The sequence below is a fragment of the Aquarana catesbeiana genome, linkage group LG04, assembly GCF_042186555.1.
Source record: "Aquarana catesbeiana isolate 2022-GZ linkage group LG04, ASM4218655v1, whole genome shotgun sequence".
Lineage (NCBI taxonomy): Eukaryota > Metazoa > Chordata > Amphibia > Anura > Ranidae > Aquarana > Aquarana catesbeiana.
The window spans coordinates 113,572,751-113,594,278 of NC_133327.1; the positions used below are offsets into that span (position 1 = coordinate 113,572,751).

The 21,528-nt window shown below is 40.6% G+C and overlaps 1 protein-coding gene across 2 annotated transcripts in view; it reads left to right on the forward strand.

The window, feature by feature from the left end:
• UGGT1 (UDP-glucose glycoprotein glucosyltransferase 1) overlaps nt 1-21,528 on the forward strand; it is a 195,839-nt gene that overhangs the window by 49,980 nt on the left and 124,331 nt on the right. For both annotated transcript variants that reach the window (XM_073625471.1, XM_073625472.1), the window contains exons 11-15: nt 3,591-3,651; nt 4,774-4,865; nt 6,910-7,060; nt 8,870-8,989; nt 12,079-12,164. In XM_073625471.1, the coding sequence (XP_073481572.1) occupies nt 3,591-3,651; nt 4,774-4,865; nt 6,910-7,060; nt 8,870-8,989; nt 12,079-12,164 (510 nt within the window). The remainder of the gene's footprint in view (nt 1-3,590; nt 3,652-4,773; nt 4,866-6,909; nt 7,061-8,869; nt 8,990-12,078; nt 12,165-21,528) is intronic.

The window sequence follows — 21,528 nt, forward strand, 5'->3', positions numbered from 1 at the left end:
GCCCAAACTATCTGTTGCATGAAACGATGTACAGGTATGTTGTTTCGTGCAATAGAGCCACTCTGCCGCAGTATATATGCGGTGGGTGGTCTTTAAGTGGTTGTACAGGCTTGTTTTTTTCCCTATAAAAATAACAAACATGTTATACTTACCTGCTCTGTTGCAGTGGATTTTCACAGAGCAGCCTTGATCCTCCTCTTCTTGGGTCCCTCTTCTGTGATCCTGGCCCCTCACTCCTGTTGAGTTCCCCCCACAGCAAGCGGCTTGCTATTGAGGCCCCCGAGCTGAGTCACAGCTTCCTGTGTCCATTCAGACACGTAGCCCCAACCCGCCCCCGCCCCCTCTCTTCTCTGATTGGCTAGCTGACTTTGACAGCAGCGGGAGCCAATGGCACTGTCTCCTATTAGGTATGGAGATGAGTGAGGGGAAGATGGCCCCCACCCGTCCCCATAACATTGCAGGGCGGATGCGACGTCAAAACGTCACTTCCGCCCATAGCTCTTAAAGCAACATTTTTTTTTTTATTGCATTGTTAATATGAGATTTAAGGTCTTTTTGACTCCAGATCTCATATTTAAGAGGTCCTGTCATGCTTTTTTAAGGGATGTTTACATTCCTTCTAATAGGAATAAAAGTGACATAATTTTTTTATTTAAAAGAACAGTGTGAAATTTTAAAATAAAAGTTAAAATAAATAAGAAAAAAAAATTTTTTAAACACTCCCCCGTCCCGCGAGCTGGCGTGCAGAAGTGAACGCATACGTGAGTAGCGCCCGCATATGAAAACGGTGTTCAGACCACACATGTGAGATATTGCCATGATCGTTAGAGCGAGAGCAACAATTCTAGCCTTAGACCTCCTCTGTAACAAAAGATGCAACCAGTAGAATGTTTTTAAACGTCACATATGGAGATTTTTAAGAGTAAAAGTTTGTCCCCATTCCACGAGCGGGCGCAACTTTGAAGCGTGACATGTGGGGGGGGTATCAATTTACTCGGCGTAACATCATCTTTCACAATATAAAAAAAAAAATTAAAAACTGGGCTATCTTTACTGTTGCCTTATTTTTTAATTAAAAAAAGTTAAATTTTTCCAAAAAAAGTGGGCTTGTAAGACCGCTGCGCAAATACGGTGTGACAAAAAGTATTGCAACAACTGCCATTTTATTCTTTAGGGCAGTGATGGCGAACCTTGGCACCCCAGATGTTTTGGAACTACATTTCCCATGATGCTCAACTACACTGCAGAGTGCATGAGCATCATGAGAAATGTAGTTCCAAAACATCTGGGGTGCCAAGGTTCGCCATCACTGCTCTAGGGTGTTAGAAAAAAAAATATTGTTTGGGGGTTCTAAGTAATTTTCTAGCAAAAAAAAAAATGATTTTAACTTGTAAACAACAAGTTTGAAAAATAGACCCGGTCTTAAAGTGGTTAAATAAAATATATCTTCTTTATTATTTAGAAGAAATTAATATATGCAGATGTGTTGTGTACTATTGTTGAAATTTGGTCACAATGATCTTTTGCAAATCAGAATCTTGAGCAGACTTTTTCAGCCAGGGTTATGTGGAACTCTGGGCATCCTTCAGAGTTTGCCAGGGTTTCCTTGAATAGTAGTAGGTAGTGGTGGATCTGCGGACTGACAGTGCCTGCATAATTCCAGGATCAGCACTTGGCAGAGTCAGCATTGTGGGACCAGTGAAGCCCCTCCTTTTATCTCTCAGGGAAGTAACCACTTAAAAAGGAGCTCTAGTCTCCCCTCCAAACATACTGTGGCTGCTGACTTTTAATGTAAGGACGCTTACCTCTCCAGTGATCCAGCGAAGTCCGCACCCAAGCCGTTTATTAATTCGGCTTTGGGTGCAGGCGCCGGTGCCTTAGGTAAGGGAAACAGACAGACAGTGAAGCCTTCTGGCTTCACAGCCGTTTTCCTATTGTGTATGCGTGAGCTGCCCCGTACTTTGTGAATGGTTTTGCAGTCTTCTGGGATCTGTGTGTATCCCAGAAGGCTGCTGGGAAAGGAGGAGAGGCGAAACATCCTCATAGATTGCCGCCGCAATCTGATCTGGAAATGGGAGTGGTCACAGTAGAGGGGGGGGGATGCACTGTCTGTGCTTCTAATTCAATCATTATTATGATTGCTTTCATTTCATGCTTAAACAAATTTTTTTTGCATAGAGCACAAGGGATGTAAAAACAGTTATCAGCCTTGGGTGTCAAATACGCTGGATCCTCACGTTCTTTATTTTTTAATTTATTATTATATTTATAACTCGCATTACGGTGACATAAGCTATAGATATAGTCGCATTTAAAAGGAAGTTCCCTAATACTGTGTACACACGACCGGACTTTTCGACAGCAAAGGTCCGACGGAACGAATCCGCCGGACAATTCGATCATGTGTGGGCTTCATCGGACCTTTCCTGTCGAAAAATCAGACGGACTTTAGAAATAGAACATGTTTCAAATCTTTCTGACGGACTTGAGTCCGGTCGAAAAATCCGTTTGTCTGTATGCTAGTCCGACGGACGAACAACGATGCAAGGGCAGCTATTGGCTATGAACTTCCTTATTCTAGTCCGGTTGTACGTCATCACGTTCGAATCAGTCAGACTTTGGTGTGATCGTGTGTAGGCAAGTCCGTTGCATCGGAACTCCATCAGAACTCTGTCGAAAGTCCGTCAAAAAGTCCTTTGGAGTTCAGTCCATCGAAAGTCTGCTCATGTGTACACGGCATAAGACTTAAAAAGCATTTCTGATTCCTCTGGTATAAAAAGGTTGAGAGACAGATCTAGAAATTCCCATTGGTATCAAGGATCTGTGGTGTAGAATTTTAAAGCGTATTTTTGAGAAAAAAACAATAAAAAAATATTCAGTATGTCTTTGCCATTCATGTACATTTTCCCATGTTTAGTCTCCTTAAAAATGCTGCAAGTACAGAACAAAATGAGAACAAGAAATGAAGTAATGCTCATAACTTTTTGATTGAGCTGACAGTGCTGCAGTGAAATCCCAAACAAAGAGGACTTTTCCTCGGGCTATCAGGTGCAGTGGGATGAATTAAAATATTATATATTATACCTAGCTATTAAAATAAATTGATCAGCCTACTTATGTAATGAGTAAAGTGACTGTCCATGTATAAAATAGCAACATAAACTATTATATAAAAACATTTAAAAAAAAAAAAACATTAAAATCCAGCTCTGAGCTTCAACCGTCCTCCCTTCCTTTTTATACTTTCTCTTTTTTTTTTTTAGATGTCTTCAGGTCAGTCACATGATGCCTAGGGTCCTCTTAGCTGATACATTTTACATGTTTGTTTAAAAAAACATATTAAAAAGTCTATAGATGTTCTTTAATAGTGTGGTTGAGACAGGCAACTGCATCACATCTCTCTGTGGGTATTCTTTAGCTAAGCTTTAATTGTATCAGCTAGGGCTGCTACATCCAGCCAAGGCAGTGTTCAGGCAGGCAGATCACATTGCAGAACTAGTAGCTGCCTCTAGCATTGCTATGGGCCAGGAAATGTTTATAATGAATAATATATATGCATTCACAGTGTTTAATTTAATTTCCTTTATCAGAGCTTTAACAAAGACTGCTGTTGATCCTGCGTTGAGGAAAGAAGTAGAAGAAAATCAAAAAGTGAGTAATGTGAATCCTTTCTGTTTTAGAAAGGCACTGCTCTAGATTCTATATGATGAAAGTACCTACAGACAGTGGTCAGGCATGAGGTAGTGATGACGATTTCATTGCTTACTCTTGTCTGGTATGTTTCATAGGGTAAAATACAAAGTAGCAACCAATCAGCAATTCTCTTTCATGGTTTGGATTACCCTAAACAAACTGTGGCTCTTTGCTTGCCTTTATCTGGCCCTTGGACACTATTCCATCCACTGACACCAACAATGGAGCATAATTTCTGTAGCTGACACCAACAATGGGGCCCCGTTCCTCCCACTGATATCATCAAAAGAGCACAATCCCTCCCTCTGACACCAAGAGATTACAATTCCTCCAAATGACACCAATGATGGGACACTAGTCCTCCCACTGACTCCAAAGATAGGGCATTGTTTACTCCCACTGGACGCAAGGACATTTTCTTCTCCTATTCCAGCCTCCCTAAAGTCTAAAGGACAGTAAACTGGCCCTTTGTTTTGAAAGTTTGGAGACCCCGGCCATAAACAAAAAAACAAGGTCAAATCTGGTTATTGCACTTTGCACATTACCATTGCCTTTGCAATGTCTTATTATAAACACGTTTATACATGTCTATGTTTAGAAAGACATTAAAGAAGCAGTGCTGAATAAACATTATTTAAAATATCTTCAACATCATAGGTTTGTCAATCGTCTTGTAGGCATGAACTAAGAAGGTAATAACTATATAAATAACTGCATTGGCCTTATTTCTAAGTGCCTTTTTATTTAGCACTACCATAGCAGTAGGAAATTCTTCAGGCTAGAGACATGTGCAATGTCTGTTCTATGGCCATTGATATGTTCTTTATATTGTACTCCTTGGGCTAAATTGTGTTATTATTAAAAAAGATAATTGTGTTGTTTTAATTGTAAAAAATCATACTGTATAACGGGACAAATATTTGTGTGTATATATATATATATATATATATATATATATATATATATATATACACACACACACACACACACACACACACACATCATTTTTGTGTTTGTTGGTATAATAATGGTTGTGTAAGCAAATTATACATGAGATATTCTTTTATGATTCTTTTTCAGTATTTTAAGAATAACCTAGGCCTACATCCTGGAGACTCTGCTCTGTTTATTAATGGAATGCTTATTGATCTGGACAGCCAAGACATCTTCAGGTATGGTGAGCATGGAGCTAAATACAAAAATAAAGTGAAATAATTTAATGGAACTGAGGCAAAGCTTTTTTTTTCATTTTGGATAGAGAAAGGGACAGATATAACACCTGTCAGTTCTTTTTGCCATCTTTGTCCCATTGGGGAGAGTTTCTTTAACTTCCTGTCTCATAGCCAACGCATGAAGTGAGAGGAAGTCCCTCCAAAGTTAGGGAAATCCCTGGTAGTCATCAGAGTCACCAAACCTAGTGTCCCCTTTGCAAGATCTCCGCACTATTCCTGTTCTGATGACCACTCATAATTTGAGGCTTTGCTTTGATTTCACTTTCTTTTGATTTCACTCTGATATCTCTCACCAGGACAAATTGGTGATTTTCCTTAACCAAGTAATTCTCCCTCTAATTATTGTTGGGGTTCTTCCTGTCCCATGCTGACCAGGTTATTTAACAGCAGTGCGTCTTTCAGACTAGCACCACTCAGAGCTGTTCCTCTGTCGTCTTTTGTGGTCAGGTTGCATTGCACTAGACCTAAACCTAATTCAGCGAGAGTGGCTAACCTCGAAACTAAATAATGGTTAGGAAGAACTTCCAATTGTGTGCAGGATTTCCAGTTATTTGAACTGAAAAACCTTCTTTAAATGGGAGTAAACTCACATACATGAATATTATCTATAGCTAAGCCTGTAATAAGGCTTACCTATAGGTACTGTAAATATCTCCTAAACGTGCACTGTTTCGGACACATTTACTGTAGATGCAGCCAGTGATGTCACTGGCGCATGCGCTCTGAAGGAATGGCACACCCCTGCTGTTCCTTCAGAGTCCTTTGCTGTAAACGGCTACAATCACGCTCGGGACGTCATTGCGGCTCTGGCCACTCACACATCTGAAGTCCACGAATCTGCAAGACAGGGTGAAGATGGAAGCTCCTTCAGCAGTGACAACATGCCACTGGGGGGCTTTGTTTTAAGGTAAGTTTCACGTAATGTGCTAGTATGCGATGCAGGTAAAAAAAAAAAAAAAAAAAAATCCAGCAGTTTACTACCGCATTAGGATGTACGCATTATTTTACATCTGTCTACATTCAGTGAAATTGTCAGTTTAAATTGCCCATCTGCTTGTTCTCCCCCTGTGTATTAACAAGGAATGGTCACACCTGCCTATATTTGCTTTGCTTAGACTGGGATCTGAATTTCCTGACTTCTCCTGCAATACTATCTGCGTGACGTGTATCTTTCCTAAAAGCACTTGGGAATAGAGAAGGCTCTAGAATATATCTCCCACGTCTAGGGGGTAAGGTGCCACCATCCCCCTTACAACTAAGATCTCACCATTCTGGTGCATTTGCAAGGTGGGTCTGTCATGCCCACCAACCACCCACTCCCAGTTTGACCTTGCTTAATTTCGGTCTCAGACCGAAATACACCATGCTTGCCAATTCTCAACTCTGCCATCTTTCTTTGAACCAGACTTCAGCGGCAGGGAACAAACATTCCATGAAAGCCTATAGTTCCAAACAAGGTTTGACAATCTTGTGTGCCTTCTGGCTTTAACACATTTGCTTATTATGGAATAGAAAAAATAGTATGTAGTATGTAGCATCCAAGTAAAATCTTTGTATTAGGTTTGCATTTAGCTTCTAGATACACAAGTTGTGGGTCAGGACCTCAATTGGATTTTTGATTGTTTTAGTTTCTCAGGTGGTTAGCTGTAACATACACTCCAAAGAAATTAAAGGACAGACAGATTTTTGGGGCAACAAAGCAATGGGACCGTAGTTCCCTTGACAACAGTGCAGTAACCACTTTAAACACTTCTGTACATGAAAAACGAGAAACCTTAGGCTTAGTAGACATGCCAGCTTTTTCCCATTTGGTAAATTTGCTTATTTTTACAATGATGTTTTTCAAATTCAGTAATCATTCTATATGTAATTTTAATATTTGTTGCATTTGCATCTTCAAACACATTCTGAGATGTTATTTCTCATTTTGTTGTCTATTTATATGACTGATAATATCCTTTTTCATCTTTTCTATTGCACAAAGTTTATTTGATGTCCTGCGTAATGAGGCTCGGGTGATGGAGGGTCTCCACCGATTGGGTATAGAAGGTCCAGCATTGCATAATGTCCTCAAACTTAACATCCAGCCATCTAATGCAGACTATGCTGTGGATATTCGAAACCCTGCTATACTGGTAACTTTGACCACTCTTTTTACCTTTCAGTGATCATTGTTCATAAATGTATATGTCATCACAGGGTTACCTAATGCTTAGATGTAAATGTTTGGTGAAATCTTAGTGTTAAAGTGACTGTAATATTCATTTTGCCTGATTATGTTGCCTGTTGTTTGGCATATGGCAGGGATAGTTGTTATGGGGTCTGTTGTTGGCTATAGCTAATAAATCATTCAGAATTACCATGTTGTAACCTTGTTTGTGTACTATTTAGAACACTGAAATCCCTTGATTTGCAATTTCTGATTAAGCTAATAAATACTATCTCTAAAATTTAAAATATATCAGTTGTGCTCACATCATTTGATTTAAAAACGTGTGGAGTCCATGGAGAGCTATAGAGGAGAAATAAGGTATTAATAATGGGTGGTCAGCCAAAAAAACAAACAAACCGTTGATAGATAAACAGGGCACATCGTACTTGCCCAGGACTTTTACTTTCCATCCAGGCATTGTTGTAGTGAATTATACCATCCCACTGCTGGTCTGTTCTTCTGGAAACACCAGTTGATGAGCCTTGTGAGTGTGGAGACCAGGTGGTTCCAGTTCTGCCTGTTGTAGTTGCCTTGTAGCTTTCACACAGAGTAAAAAAGGGATGTTATAAGGGGCATAATTTTGTAACTACTGGCTGAAGGTCCACCCAGATTTACATATTGAGGCTTCCTAGAATCTTGCTTTTCTGGATTACAAAGTTCAGACCAAGGTAAATTGAGTAGACTTTCTTACTTGTTCTTGGATAACATTTGGAACAAGAAAACACTGCGCTAGAATAAAACTAATAAGAGCTGCAGTTCAAATGTGCAATACACAATAATGGGACAAAAACAAAGAAAAAAACTGCGCTAAACCCTCATACCATGTGTAAGGGTATATGTGAAAAAACGCCAAATTGATTGTAAAAGTTTATGTGAATCCTCTAAAAATTAAATTAGATAACATACAAAACAATAATAAACAATCAATATTGTATAGTAAAAGTCACAAAAGTGCCGAAAGCACAAAATAGTGAAACATAAACAAAAAAGTCCCAGGACCAAAAAGTAAATCTTCTAAAGAGATAGGAAGAGTCCCCAATTGGCTCTTTATAGGGATCAGTGTCTGAAAGTGAAAAGTGAAAACGACACCCCTTGCAGTGATCCTGCACCTTTAAGAATGCATGCTTAACAGATAGTAAGCTCAATAAGCTCGTAGATAAACCAAGGGCTGGATAGCCAGCAAATATTGGAACATCCCTCTGTTGGCGTGGCAGATGACAGGCAAACCAGGTTTGTATAGGACCTTGTATTCAGGCATCCAGCAGCATCAGGACATCACTCAGTCAATGTACCACGGACATGCATGGGGCAGGAGGGGGTTGCCACAACCAAAGTCACCTCCCCTGAGTAGAAGCCAGCTACCCCTCTGTTGTCAGACTGTCCGTTGTCAATAAAGTTACTTGAAGGATCATTGAGGGAGTGGAGTAGGCAACGTATTGCAAGGTTAGAACACGCCTCCTGACACTTGATTGGTGGAATCAGTTTGGCCCTTTTTCACATATACCCTTACACATGGTATGAGGGTTTAGCGCAGTTTTTTTCTTTGTCTTGGATAACATTCATTGAATGATTTCAAATGTTTCCTGGAGTAGCTTTTCAATACATTGCGGCTCCAAAAAAGAATTGTTTCACCTAAAGCAAAATGTTGGCCTCTGTGATTCTGTTCACTGTTATGACTTGGAGCATGTTCCTCTTTGTATTACATTTATGTCAAAGTCTGCTTGCATTGTAGTGGGTGAACAATCTGGAGACTGACAGCAGATACAACTCGTGGCCATCCAGCGTTCAAGAACTTCTGCGACCTACCTTTCCTGGAGTCATCCGACAGATCCGCAAAAACTTTCATAACTTTGTAAGTAGAAAAGGTTTTTCATGGCTAGTTTAGATTTTAAGGCAGCTTCTAGAACTTTTTTTGTTTTTTACATCAATAAAATAATGATAAAAGATATAAAATGGACACATTAGTGGAGTTATCAGTAATGTGGCCAAACATTTTAGGGGTGTGCATTGGGGCAACTCCTCTGCCTTACAAATACAGGGCATAGAAAAAATCATTGCCCCAAAAAGGGGGGAGACGCCTTTAGGTAAGAAGGAAGTCTTCTGGATATTCCACTTACAGACAAGGATTCCAGGAGGCCTGAACTATGAGATTTCTTTTTTTGGTTTCTGGAAAATTCTTTTTATTGTTTTCAAAAAACACATACAGTATTCAATAAAACATTCACAATATGATGAGCCATCCCAAAAAATAAAATAAAACAAGTAGTACACAAAAAAGAAGTGCATAGCATTTGAACATGTGCATGAACATTGCCTGTGAGGCTTGCCAACCTGACCCACACCGCCTTCTCAGAAGAGACACAAACCCCCCCCATAATTCACACAAATAGGAAACATAAGGGAAATACAAAGGCACAGGATTTCAAAAGAGCCAGCTTCCCTAAACTACAAACCTTTCTAGAAGATATAAATTGGGATAAAATCTTAGGAACAAAGAACACGGAGGAGAGATGGATTCGCTTTAGGAGCATATTAAATAAGGCCAATAAGCCAGTGCATCCCATTGGGTAATAAATTTAAAAGAGCGAACAAAAATCCTGGATGGCTTAATATCAATGTAAAAATGCATATAAAAGCAAAAAAGAATGCCTTAAAAAAATACAAGGTTGAGGGATCTTCATCAGTATTCAAACTTTATAAAGAATGCAACAAGAAATGTAAGGGTGCAATTAGGGCGGCTAAGATAGAATACGAAAGACACATAGCGTTGGAGAGCAAAAAAAATTCCAAGAAATTCTTTAAGTATGTAAACAGTACAAAAGGGAGGACAGGCCATATTTGCCCCATAAAGAATGAGGAAGGACATCTGGTTACAAAGGATGGGGAGATGGCAAAGGTATTGAATTTATTCTTCTTCTCAGTCTTCACGAGGGAATCGGGGGGGCTTCAGTAACCAAAACTGCAGTGTTCCTCCTCGTGATGCATGACAGGAAGCACCCTCATGGCTAACAAAGGACAGAATTAGAATTAGACTTGGGAAACTTAACATTAATAAATCACCGGGACTGGATGGCTTGCACCCGAGGGTACTTAGGGAATTCAGTCAAGCAATTGCCACACTATTCTTAATTTTTACTGATAGTCTACTGACTGGAATGGTACCAGCGGATTGGAGAAAAGCCAATGTAGCACCAATATTTAAAAAGGGCCCAAATTGCATCCCTGGGGATTACAGACCAGTTAGCCTAACATTAATGGTATGCAAGCTCTTGGAGGGGATGATAAGGGACTATATACAAGATTTTAGTAATAAAAACTGTATCATTAGCAGTAATCAGCTATTAACCTTCTATGAGGAGGTTAGTTGCGATCTAGATAAAGGAAGGCCCGTAGACGTGGTGTATCTGGATTTTGCAAAAGCATTTGACACAGTTCCCCATAAACGTTCACTGTACAAAGTAAGGTCCGTTAGCATGGACCATAGGGTGAGTACATGGATTGTAAACTGGCTACAAGGGCGAGTTCGGGGGGGGGGCTTGATCAATGGGGAATACTCATGATGGTCAGGGGTGGGTAGTGGGGTCCCACAGGGTTCTGTGCTGGTGGGACCAATCCTATTTAATTTGTTCATAAATGACCTGGAGGATGGGGTAAACAGTTCAATCTCTGTATTTGAGAACAATACTAAGTTATGCAGGGCAATAACTTCTCTGAAGGATGTGGAAACCTTACAAGAAGATCTGAACAAATTAATGGGATGGGCAACTACATGGCAAATGAAGTTTATGGTGAAAAATGTAAAACTGGGTGGCAAAAATATGAATGCAATCTATACACTGGGGGGAGAACCTCTGGGGGAATCTAGGATGATAGGCTCAGCAATGGCATGCAATGCCAAGCTGCTGCTAACAAAGCAAACAGAATATTGGCATGAATTAAAAAAGGGATTAACTCCAGAGATAAAATGATAATTCTCCCACTCTACATGACTCTGGTCCGGCCGCACCTAGAGTATGCTGTCCAGTTCTGGGCACCGGTCCTCAGGAAGGATGTAAATGGAAATGGAGCGAGTACAAAGAAGGCCAACAATGCTAATAAAGGGTCTGGAGGATATTAGTTATGAGGAAAGGTTGCGAGCACTGAACTTATTCTCTCTGGAGAAGAGACGCTTGAGAGGGGATATGATTTCAATTTACAAATGCCATACTGGTGACCCCACAATAGGGATAAAACTTTTTTGCGGAAGGGAGTTTAACAAGACACGTGGCCACTTATTAAAATTAGAAGAAAAGAGGTTTATCCGTAAACTATGTGGAGGGTTGTTTACTGTAAGAGCGGCCAGGATGTGGCATTCCCTTCCACAGGCGGTGGTCTCAGCGGGGGGCATCGATAGTTTCAAAAAACTATTAGATAAGCACCTGAACGACCGCAACATACAGGGATATACAATGTAATACTGACATATAATCACACACATAGGTTGGACTTGTGTCTTTTTTTCAACCTCACCTACTATGTAACTCCGACTTAGAAAAAGGTTGCTGCACTACTTTTGGTCCAACTTCAGCATGACTTGCATTGATGTCTATTAAAGAAGTCACATGCAAGTCGTGCCGCAGTTGCGCTGGGATGTCGGCTTGTCGCGGCAGTATGAACTGAGCCTTATGCTACATTCACATCGATGATTTAGGCTGGTACAGATTTGCAGTGGTAGAAATCTCCTGATTCCTGCTGCGACTCTGAGTGACTTGGTGCAGCCGCTGGCCTGTTCATTATAATGACAGGTCGCCGGCGACTGCAGGTTTTCGCGGCTGTCCACACAGCCAGCCATTACCTGTGGTGATTGGGGTCTGCAGTCTAATTGTTTTTGTTTTTACATTTGAGTACAGCATTAAAGAGTGTAAAAAACGTTTAGTTATGTTCATTCTCATCTTTCTTTAGGTTCTCTTTATTGACCCAGTGCAAGAATCTACCTCTGAGCTGATCAACATGGCAGAGATGCTCCTGACTAACCATATACCTGTGAGGTAAAGGAGCTAAAAAAAGCCAAATGTACACCGGAAACACATATGTTGGCACTGTTTTGCGTTTTTTTTTTTTTAAAGGCTGTATATTCTTAGGAAAGACACCACTTGCCAAGGCAATTCTGCAGACTTTGTGACATTACCTGCCTCCTGCTTGCTTTGGGACTGTTATTGTGTTCCAACACACTCGCCTCGCCTCATGTAAACCAATGACACAGTCCTGTTGCATGTTATCTTCATCTTTTAGTATACATTTGCAGTATTAAGGCAGATTAAGTTAAGTATATCTAAAGGAATTTTTTTTTTTTTTTGATCAAATATTTTTTATATATATTTATAATTTATATATATATATTTATATATTTTTAAATATATATTACTAATGTGCAGATAAAGGAACACCTGGGTAGCAGTGACCATAACATGATTTCTTTTGATGTTAGCTGTAAACAAGAAATACATAAGGGAAAGATAAAAACACTTAACTTCAAGAGAGCAAATTTTCCAAGGATGAGGGCTGCTCTCGAGGACTTAGACTGGGAGGGAATATTGGCAGCGATAAACACAGAACAGAAATGGGAATTCTTCAAAAAGACTGTTTGGGACCTCACTGCAAAGTATATTCCCATGGGCAATAAGTTTAAAAGGCTAAAAAGAAAACCTATGTGGCTCACGGTCAAAGTTAGAAAAGCTATAAACAATAAGAAAAGAGCTTTTAAAAAATATAAAAATGAAGGAACACTAGAGTTGTTTAAATGCTACAAAGAATTTAACAGAATATGTAAAAAGGAAATCAAGGGTGCAAAAATTCAAAATGAACGACAGATCGCAAAAAATAGTAGGACAAACCCCAAAAAATTCTTCAAATATATTAATAGTAAAAAGGTCATGTCTGAGCATGTAGGCCCTTTACAAAATAATCTAGAGTGGGTGACTGGGGACAAGGAGAAGGCTAATTTATTAAATACTTTCTTCAGCTCTGTGTATACAAAAGAGCATGGGGAAGCTCATGTCCATAATGGGGGTGGTATTGACACAGCCCCCAATGATCCACAATGGCTCAAAAGGGATATGGTCCAGAAATATTTAGACAGAATAAAAGTGGATAAAGCACCTGGACCTGATGGCATCCACCCACGGATCCTAAAAGAATTGAGCTCTGTCATTTCAAAGCCATTGTATCTAATTTTTAGGGACTCATTAATGACAGGAATGGTACCACTGGATTGGCGCAGGGCGAACGTGGTGCCTATATTTAAAAAGGAATCAAAGTCTTTACCAAGTAACTATAGACCTGTTAGTTTAACTTCTATAGTCGGGAAGATACTGGAGCGTTTAATAAAAGACCACATAGACGAGTTCTTGCTGGAAAAAAACATTTTAAGCAACAGACAGCATGGATTCATGAAAGACAGAAGTTGTCAGACAAACCTGATTTCTTTTTATGAAGAGGTAAGTAAAACCTTGGACAGAGGGGTGGCTGTGGACGTGGTTTACTTGGATTTTGCAAAAGCGTTCGATACAGTTCCGCACACACGGCTCATGTGTAAGCTAAAGTCTACAGGGTTGGAAATATCAGTTTGTAAATGGATAGAAAACTGGCTAAAAGACAGAATTCAGAGAGTAGTGGTTAATGATTCTTACTCTGAATGGTCTAAGGTTATCAGTGGTGTACCCCAAGGTTCAGTGCTGGGACCCTTACTCTTTAATATCTTTATAAATGATATTGGGTCTGGGATCAAAAGTAACATTTCTGTCTTTGCAGATGACACCAAGCTATGCAGTGGAATAACGTCCTTACAGGATGTCTCCAATTTACAAGCCGACCTCAATGCACTGTCTAATTGGGCGACTATGTTGCAGATGAGGTTTAATGTTGAGAAATGTAAAGTTATGCACTTGGGGGCTAAGAATATGCATGCATCATACATTCTAGGGGGAGTACAACTGGGGGAATCCGTAGTGGAGAAGGATCTGGGGGTTTTGGTAGATCATAAGCTCAATAATAGCATGCAATGCCAAGCTGCGGTTTCCAAAGCGAGCAAAGTTCTTTCTTGTATTAAGAGAGGTATGGACTCCAGAGAGAGAGATATCATTTTGCCCCTGTTCAAATCATTAGTAAGACCTCATCTGGAATATGCCGTTCAGTTTTGGGCACCAGTTCTCAAAAAGGATATCGGGGAACTGGAGAAAGTGCAGAGAAGGGCAACCAAACTGATAAGAGGCATGGGGGAGCTCAGCTATGAGGAAAGATTAGAGGAACTGAATTTGTTCACTCTTGAGAAGAGGAGAATAAGGGGGGATATGATCAACATGTTTAAATATATAAGGGGTCCATATAGTGAACTTGGTGTTGAGTTATTCACTTTACGGTCAACACAGAGGACAAGGGGGCACTCTTTACGACTGGAGGAAAAGAGATTTCATCTCCAAATACGGAAAGGTTTCTTCACAGTAAGAGCTGTGAAAATGTGGAATAGACTCCCTCCAGAGGTGGTTCTGGCCAGCTCAGTAGATTGCTTTAAGAAAGGCCTGGATACTTTCCTAAATGTACATAATATAACTGGGTACTGACATTTATAGGTAAAGTTGATCCAGGGATAATCCGATTGCCTCTCTGGGATCAGGAAGGAATTTTTTCCCCTGCTGTAGCAAATTGGAGCATGCTCTGCTGGGGTTTTTTGCCTTCCTCTGGATCAACTGTGGGTATAGTATTGGGTATATTGTTTTTTTGTTTTTTTTATGGTTGGACTGGATGGACTTGTGTCTTTTTTCAACCTGACTAACTATGTACTATGTACTATGTACTATGTATTCATTTTTTATTAAAAGGTTTGTAGGTTTTACAAAAACACACATAAAAACTCAAACATAAAAAGAAAAAGAAAGTACAGTTCAATGGACAGCAGCATCATGTTCCTGAACAATGCTGACATACAACGCTCTTTAAAACATATGGTGAAGTAGTCAAAAAGCAGTCTCTGCATAAACAAAACGGCACTTAACGACCAAGTTCTGTTCCAACGACCATGTCGTTAAACGAATTGGTCATTAAACGAGGAGCCACAAGTAATCAGTATTTTAAGCATTCTTCACTACTGTTCTGTATTGTGAAAAAAAGGTCTCAAGCACAAAACTCCAGCTCAATAACGTTGTTTTAATTTGCATAAGTACAGAACACAAACAAAAATTCTGTACTGTACTGTACAATACAATGATTTATAGCATGTTGTTCGGGTGGGGAGAGCTGGTCGTAAGTCCGAGTGATCGTTAAACAGGTAGGTCGTTAAATGAGTACTATCTGTAGTGTGCTGCATCCTGTGAAAATTTACGTAAAATACATCAGAAAACATTACAGTAAATACCGTATTTATCGGCGTATAAGACGCACTTTCCCCCCCTGAATATAGAGGGAAAACAGTGCCTGCGTGTTATAAGCCCATATTGTTTTTTTTACCAACGGGGGGGGGGGGGCGGGGGGGGGGCGGGGATTGGGCGGTCTGCCCCGGGAGTCACACATTGGAGGTGTCAAGCCAGCGGCCCCGCCTCTTCTGGCCCTGGGACAGTGCTGTCTGCATAGTCTAAAGTTGAGAAAAAATCACTTGCCAGCCCCTTGTCCTACACTACTTCTCCTGTGTCATTGTCATTGTAAAACAAAGCTTTTAAATACCTCAGTAGCTCCATTTTTTCTGGCTGCTCTGCTCTTCCAGCTCCTCCTCCTCGGAGTGTAGCTTTAGATTGGAGGAGGAGAGCAGTCACATGACCATCTAGGAAACGTCAGAGAAGAGCAGTCATGTGACAGGGTCAGTAAAAAAACTGAACTATTGAGGTATTTAGAAGCTTTGTTTTACAATGACACTGACACAGGAGGAGCAGTGTAGAAGGGGCTGGCAGTGATCTTTTCTTAACTGTAGAGTATGCTGCCAGTGCTGTCCCAGGAGACTGGAGGTCTTTTTTTAAGTTTCTTATAGAGTAGTAAATGGTTAAAAGTCACTTACAAGTGTAGGCAAGCCCTGTAAAAGGAGCCAGTCTAAAGTGACATTTCAGATTGCCTGTGTCTTGAAACGCTACTACTTCACTGGTCTCCAGCCACTGCAAGTGTGTGTAAATACCTGCTTCTACCACTGAACGCAGTGGTTCCTCCTTCTGACTCATACTTCACCACAAGACATACGAGCAGGTGTTTGAAACCATTGCATTGAGGGGACAGATATTCAAACCTATACGAAAAGGTTGATTACCTGCAACATCCTGGGAGCAGTGAAGTGACAGTATTTTTAGACACAGGCTATAGGAAAGGTAAGCATAGTTGGTCTTCTTTTACAGGACTGGCCTATTTTTTAATAAGCAACCCTGTGATAACAGCAAAGGTAGAAAAACAAGAATGAAGCCGCCGACCTTTAAGGAGTCCAAGGTACATTTATTGGGATCCCTCAAATGTGTTGGACAAAGATGGTTTTGTACCTTATTGCATAGAACTTTTACAACCACTTTAACCCCTTGTTGTTGCTCATATTACAATAGGCCGGGTGGAAGCCCACGCTCCAGCGTGATCTGTCACCCACTGTATCCACTGGACACGGCCGATGACAGACCACTGTACCGGCCTGCTGCCGGTACCATGTGATCGCTGTGGCCAATCACATGACAGTTGTACACAATGAAAGGCTTTGATTTATGCCTTTCCTTGTGTACTATTGTGTTGAACTCTGTGATTGATCACAGTGATCATATGGTACAGACAGGGCCAATCATAGCCAATCTGTACCATGTGATTAGCTCTGGCCAATCACAACTAATCACAATGGTAATCACTAAATTAATAGTTCTTTTTTTTTTGTTTTGTTTTTTTTAATTCATTATTTAAAGGTCAAGGAATTGTACAAAACCATTATCAAAAAGAATAAACAGTTACAAAGATAGTACAAGATACATCCCAGCATAGTCAGTATTCAATACTCACATCAACTGGTAAGCACTTAAAAACTAACATACTCAGCTCTATACCCCATTCTGTAATTCTGGATGCTTAATCCCAGGTCTTTGTGAATTCCCTGAACAATTTTGGATATTTTTTTAAAACTGTCTAACGACCGGTCTCAGTAATAAAAAAGAACAGAAAAAGATGAGAGGGCAGGGTAATAAGGCAAGTGTCAGGTGAAAAAAAAGGGAGGGGGGGGAACTTCATTGACCCATTCACTTCACAGGATGCTCCACTGGCTGTGAGACCTGAAGCGTCTGGTCCCTGTAGAAGAAATAGGGAGTCCAGATCTTCCAGTATTTGTCATCTTGCTCCTTGCATGGTAAGACTCTCCATAACTTGGATATCTGTGATTCTCATCTTCCAATGCGAAATTTTAGGAGAACACATACTTTTCCACAGAGCCAGAATACAGGCCATAGCAGCTGTAAGCAAATGCCTCAGTAATGAGAGTTTAAATTTCTTGTTTGACATTGGGGTGCCGTTCAATAGATAGGTTGCCGGATTCCTATCGTGTGCCACTCCGGTCAGCGTTTTAATAGTAGCTTCTACATCTATCCAAAAGCTATTCAATTTTGGGCATTCCCAGAAAATGTGTGGAAGGGTCCCCACAGATTCCCTACAGCGCCAACATGTATTAGGGACCTGCGGGTGCATTCTATTCAGTTTGGCTATAGTTCTATACCACTGTGTGAGGAGCTTATAACCTCCCTCCTGGTCTCTTTTAGCCAAAGAGGCTTTGTGAGCGAAAAGTATGATCTTATCTTTTTGAGGCTGAGAAAAAGTAGTTTGGAGGTCAGTTTGCCATTGTTGTAGAAAGGTTAAATCAGACATCTCTATCTGGTTCGTTAGAAGAGCATAAAATGTTAGAGGAATGAGGGAGCTGATCTGCTCCAATGGCATGAGCTGACGTAGGGTTAGGTGATCTTCTGGGAGCGACCAAAGGTGAGCATTGAGTTGCGCCCGTCGCAGAAAGTCCAGCTCATTGTGAAATCGAATCTCGACTTCACAACTGGACGGAAGCCTATTATTCACTGCAAACTGAATTCCCCGGAAGACATTCTGCCTTTCGAAGTGAGTGGAATTTTGAGTGGGTTAGGCCTGGCGAAAAACACATATGAACCCACAATCGCGGTGAGGGGGCTCTCGGTTCTGGAGAAAGAGAAGGCATGGTCCTGAACAGGTGTTTTGCTACCCGTCACTCCATCCACCGGGTGTAAAGTAATCGTCGTGGGGCAGCTATGTAGAGGAGACCAAGGTATACCCGCCAGGATTGAATCAATAGTCGCTTGTTCTAGATCAACCCACAGTTTAGGTTCCGTTCGCACACACCATTCCATTACTCTGGTTAAATGGGAAGCTTCATAATATCTCCCCGGGTCTGGGAAGCCTATACCCCCTCTTAATTTAGGCAGTATCAAGGTGGATCTATGCAATTGCGGCCTTTTACCCGCCCAGACAAAAAGCGTAAACCTCCTCCTCAACTACTTTAGGTAATTCCCTGAGAGTTTAATGGGCAGCGTTTGAAAAAGAAAAATTAATCTTGGCATTACGTTCATCTTTAAAATACTCGAATGACCAAACCAAGTAAAAGTCTCCTTATCCCAACATAGGAGGCCTGATTTGAGCGTTCAGAGAAGAGGCGACAAATTTAATTTGAAGGTCCTACGGAGGTTACAAGGAATGTTTGTTCCCAGATATTTTATATATGAGTTCGTCCACTTAAATTTAAGCGATTGACTCAATTTCTGTTGCGTTGTGGCCGAAAGTTCGACCCCCATCGCTTCTTATTTGCTTGAATTATTTTGTAATTGGACAGTTGGCCATACCTGCTTAGCTCTGCTAAGAGGGAGGGAAGTGAGACTGAGGGAGATGTAAGGAAGAAGATGAAATCATCTGCATAGGCCGCAACTTTATGTGTGTTTGATTTGGTTGTAATATCCTTAATGTCTGGATGGGCTTTGATGGTTCTCAAGAAGGGTTCTAGGGTTAATATTAAAATCAGCGCGATAGTGGCCAGCCTTGACGCGTCCTATTACATATGTGAAAAGCATCTCGGAGAACATCGTTTACTTTCATCCTAGCTGAGGGCTTTGAGTACAATGCATCCAGCCACCGTCGCATCCTGGATCCCAGTCCTATATGCTCCATTGTGGAGCGCAAGAACATCCAATCCACCCTGTCAAATGCCTTCTCCGCATCTGCGGAGAAGAGCACCAGGAGAGAGTGAGTAGAGTGGGCATAATGAATTGGGTTAATTACTGTTTGCGTGTTGTCCCTACCCTCTCTACAAGGGGTAAACCCTGCTTGGTACATGTAAACCAACGAAGGGACATGAGGAAGCAACCTATTCTCTAGAATTTTAGTGAAAAATTTTAGGTCGAGATTTTAAAGAGAGATCGTCCTATAACTAACACATTGAGCTGGGTCCTTGCCCTTTTTGGGAATCACCATGACGTGCGCCTGTAAACCCACGTCGGGAACATCTCTCAAGGAGTTATATGCTGACACAAAACGGGAAGCCAAAATAGCCACAAACATTTTGTAGTATGAAAGTGTAAACCCATCAGGGCCTGGCGCCTTACCCAGGTTCATGTTTTCAATGCCGCCAAGAATTCATCTGACGTAATTGATTGATCTAAATCTGCCACAATGTCTTCGGATAGACTCGGCATTCCTGAGGATTCTAGGTATTGTTGCATTAGCCCCCGCTTGGTCTCCTGCGAAGCTGGCGATGATTGTGCGGTCAAGTTATACAGGCCTGTGTAATACGATTTAAACGTCTGAGCAATATCTAGGGATGCTCTAACCAGGGTATCATCTGGCGTCTTAATACGTGTGATATAAGTCTTTGCCCTAGTAGTCCGTAGTGCTTTCCCCAAGATTTTCCTGGGTTTATTACCGAGTTCATAAACACTTGCCTACACCGGACGAGTTTTGCCGTGGTTTGGTCTGTTAAACGTGAATTTAGCTTATCTCTGAAATCTGCGAGTTTGTCTCCTGCCTGTGCATCTAGCGAGGCCTTATGAATTTGTTCCATGTCATGAATGTCTGAAAGTAAAGTGTCTATTTGTTCCGTAAGGAGTTTTTTATGACAGGATCCCAGTTTGATAAACGTCCCGAGGATAACACATTTATTAATGAATAGTTTTCATTCAGAAAAAAATGGTTGCTAATATCTGTAAAATTTGGTTATAAACCATCATAGTGTGTAAAAATAAAAGAGAAAATCCATCACCTTCCCAAAGTAGTACAGTGCTACTATGGTAACACTGTATTGCTCTGGTCACTGTATGTAAAAAAAAAAAATGTAATATAAAAAAACGTATTATTATTGTTTCTTTTTAACACACTGTCACCAGTCAGTGTCCCTGTTATATGATGACACTGGCTTGCACTGGTGGCAGTATATAAAAAATCTAAAAAAAATGTGAAAAAAACATTTTTTTTTTCGTTTTCCAAAAAATTGTGACATAAAAATTAGAACTTCAAAAAACTTGCTGTGCTTCTTACTAAATACCATGGACTGTCTACTTTTTCAAAAAGGGGTCATTATGGGGGTATTTGTACTGTCCTGCCATTTTTGGGCCTCAAGAAATTAGGCCGTTAGTACATCACGATTGATCAATTTTTATATATATATATATATATATATATATATATACACACCATAGTTTGTGTACTCTGTAACTCTCCCACAGACTAAATAATATTTTCTGATTTGGGTAGAGACGAAGAAAAACATGTTTTTTTCAAAAATTTCGGTCTTTTTTTTGTTTACTTTGTTTACTTTACTTTTTTGTTTAAATAAAAATAAATTGTAGTGAATAAATACCACTGAAAGAAAGATATATTTGTGTGAAAAAAATTGATTAAAATGTAATTTGGTTACAGTGTTGAAGGACCACACAATTGTCATTCAAAGTGTGACAACGCTGAGAGCAGAAGTGGCCTGGGCAAGAAAGGGGTAGAAGTGTTCGGCACTGCTTATGAGCTGATATGTCTGCTCCATCTACATTAACACACTTTGTTATGATGAGTTATGTTAAAGTTATCCCTTGCACATGTTAGGCTCTGTTCACATCTGCACGTATGGGGGCAACAATCGCGTTAAAAACACGCAAATAGAATTGTGGGACGCCCGTCGCCCAAAAGAAGCTCCTGTGTTTCAATTGGGCGACAGGTGTCCCACATTTCCGTTTGCATGTTTTTACCACGATTGTCGTCCGACGAATCACGGGAAATCACACAGTGGGGTGCTATTGGAATTGACGGGCAACGCACCAGGAACTCTCAGACGTCCCACGATTTGCTGCTATTGCGAATCGTGGGCAGGATTGTGGCGATTACGTCTGCGACTCAGAACACGGAGATGTGAATGGAGCC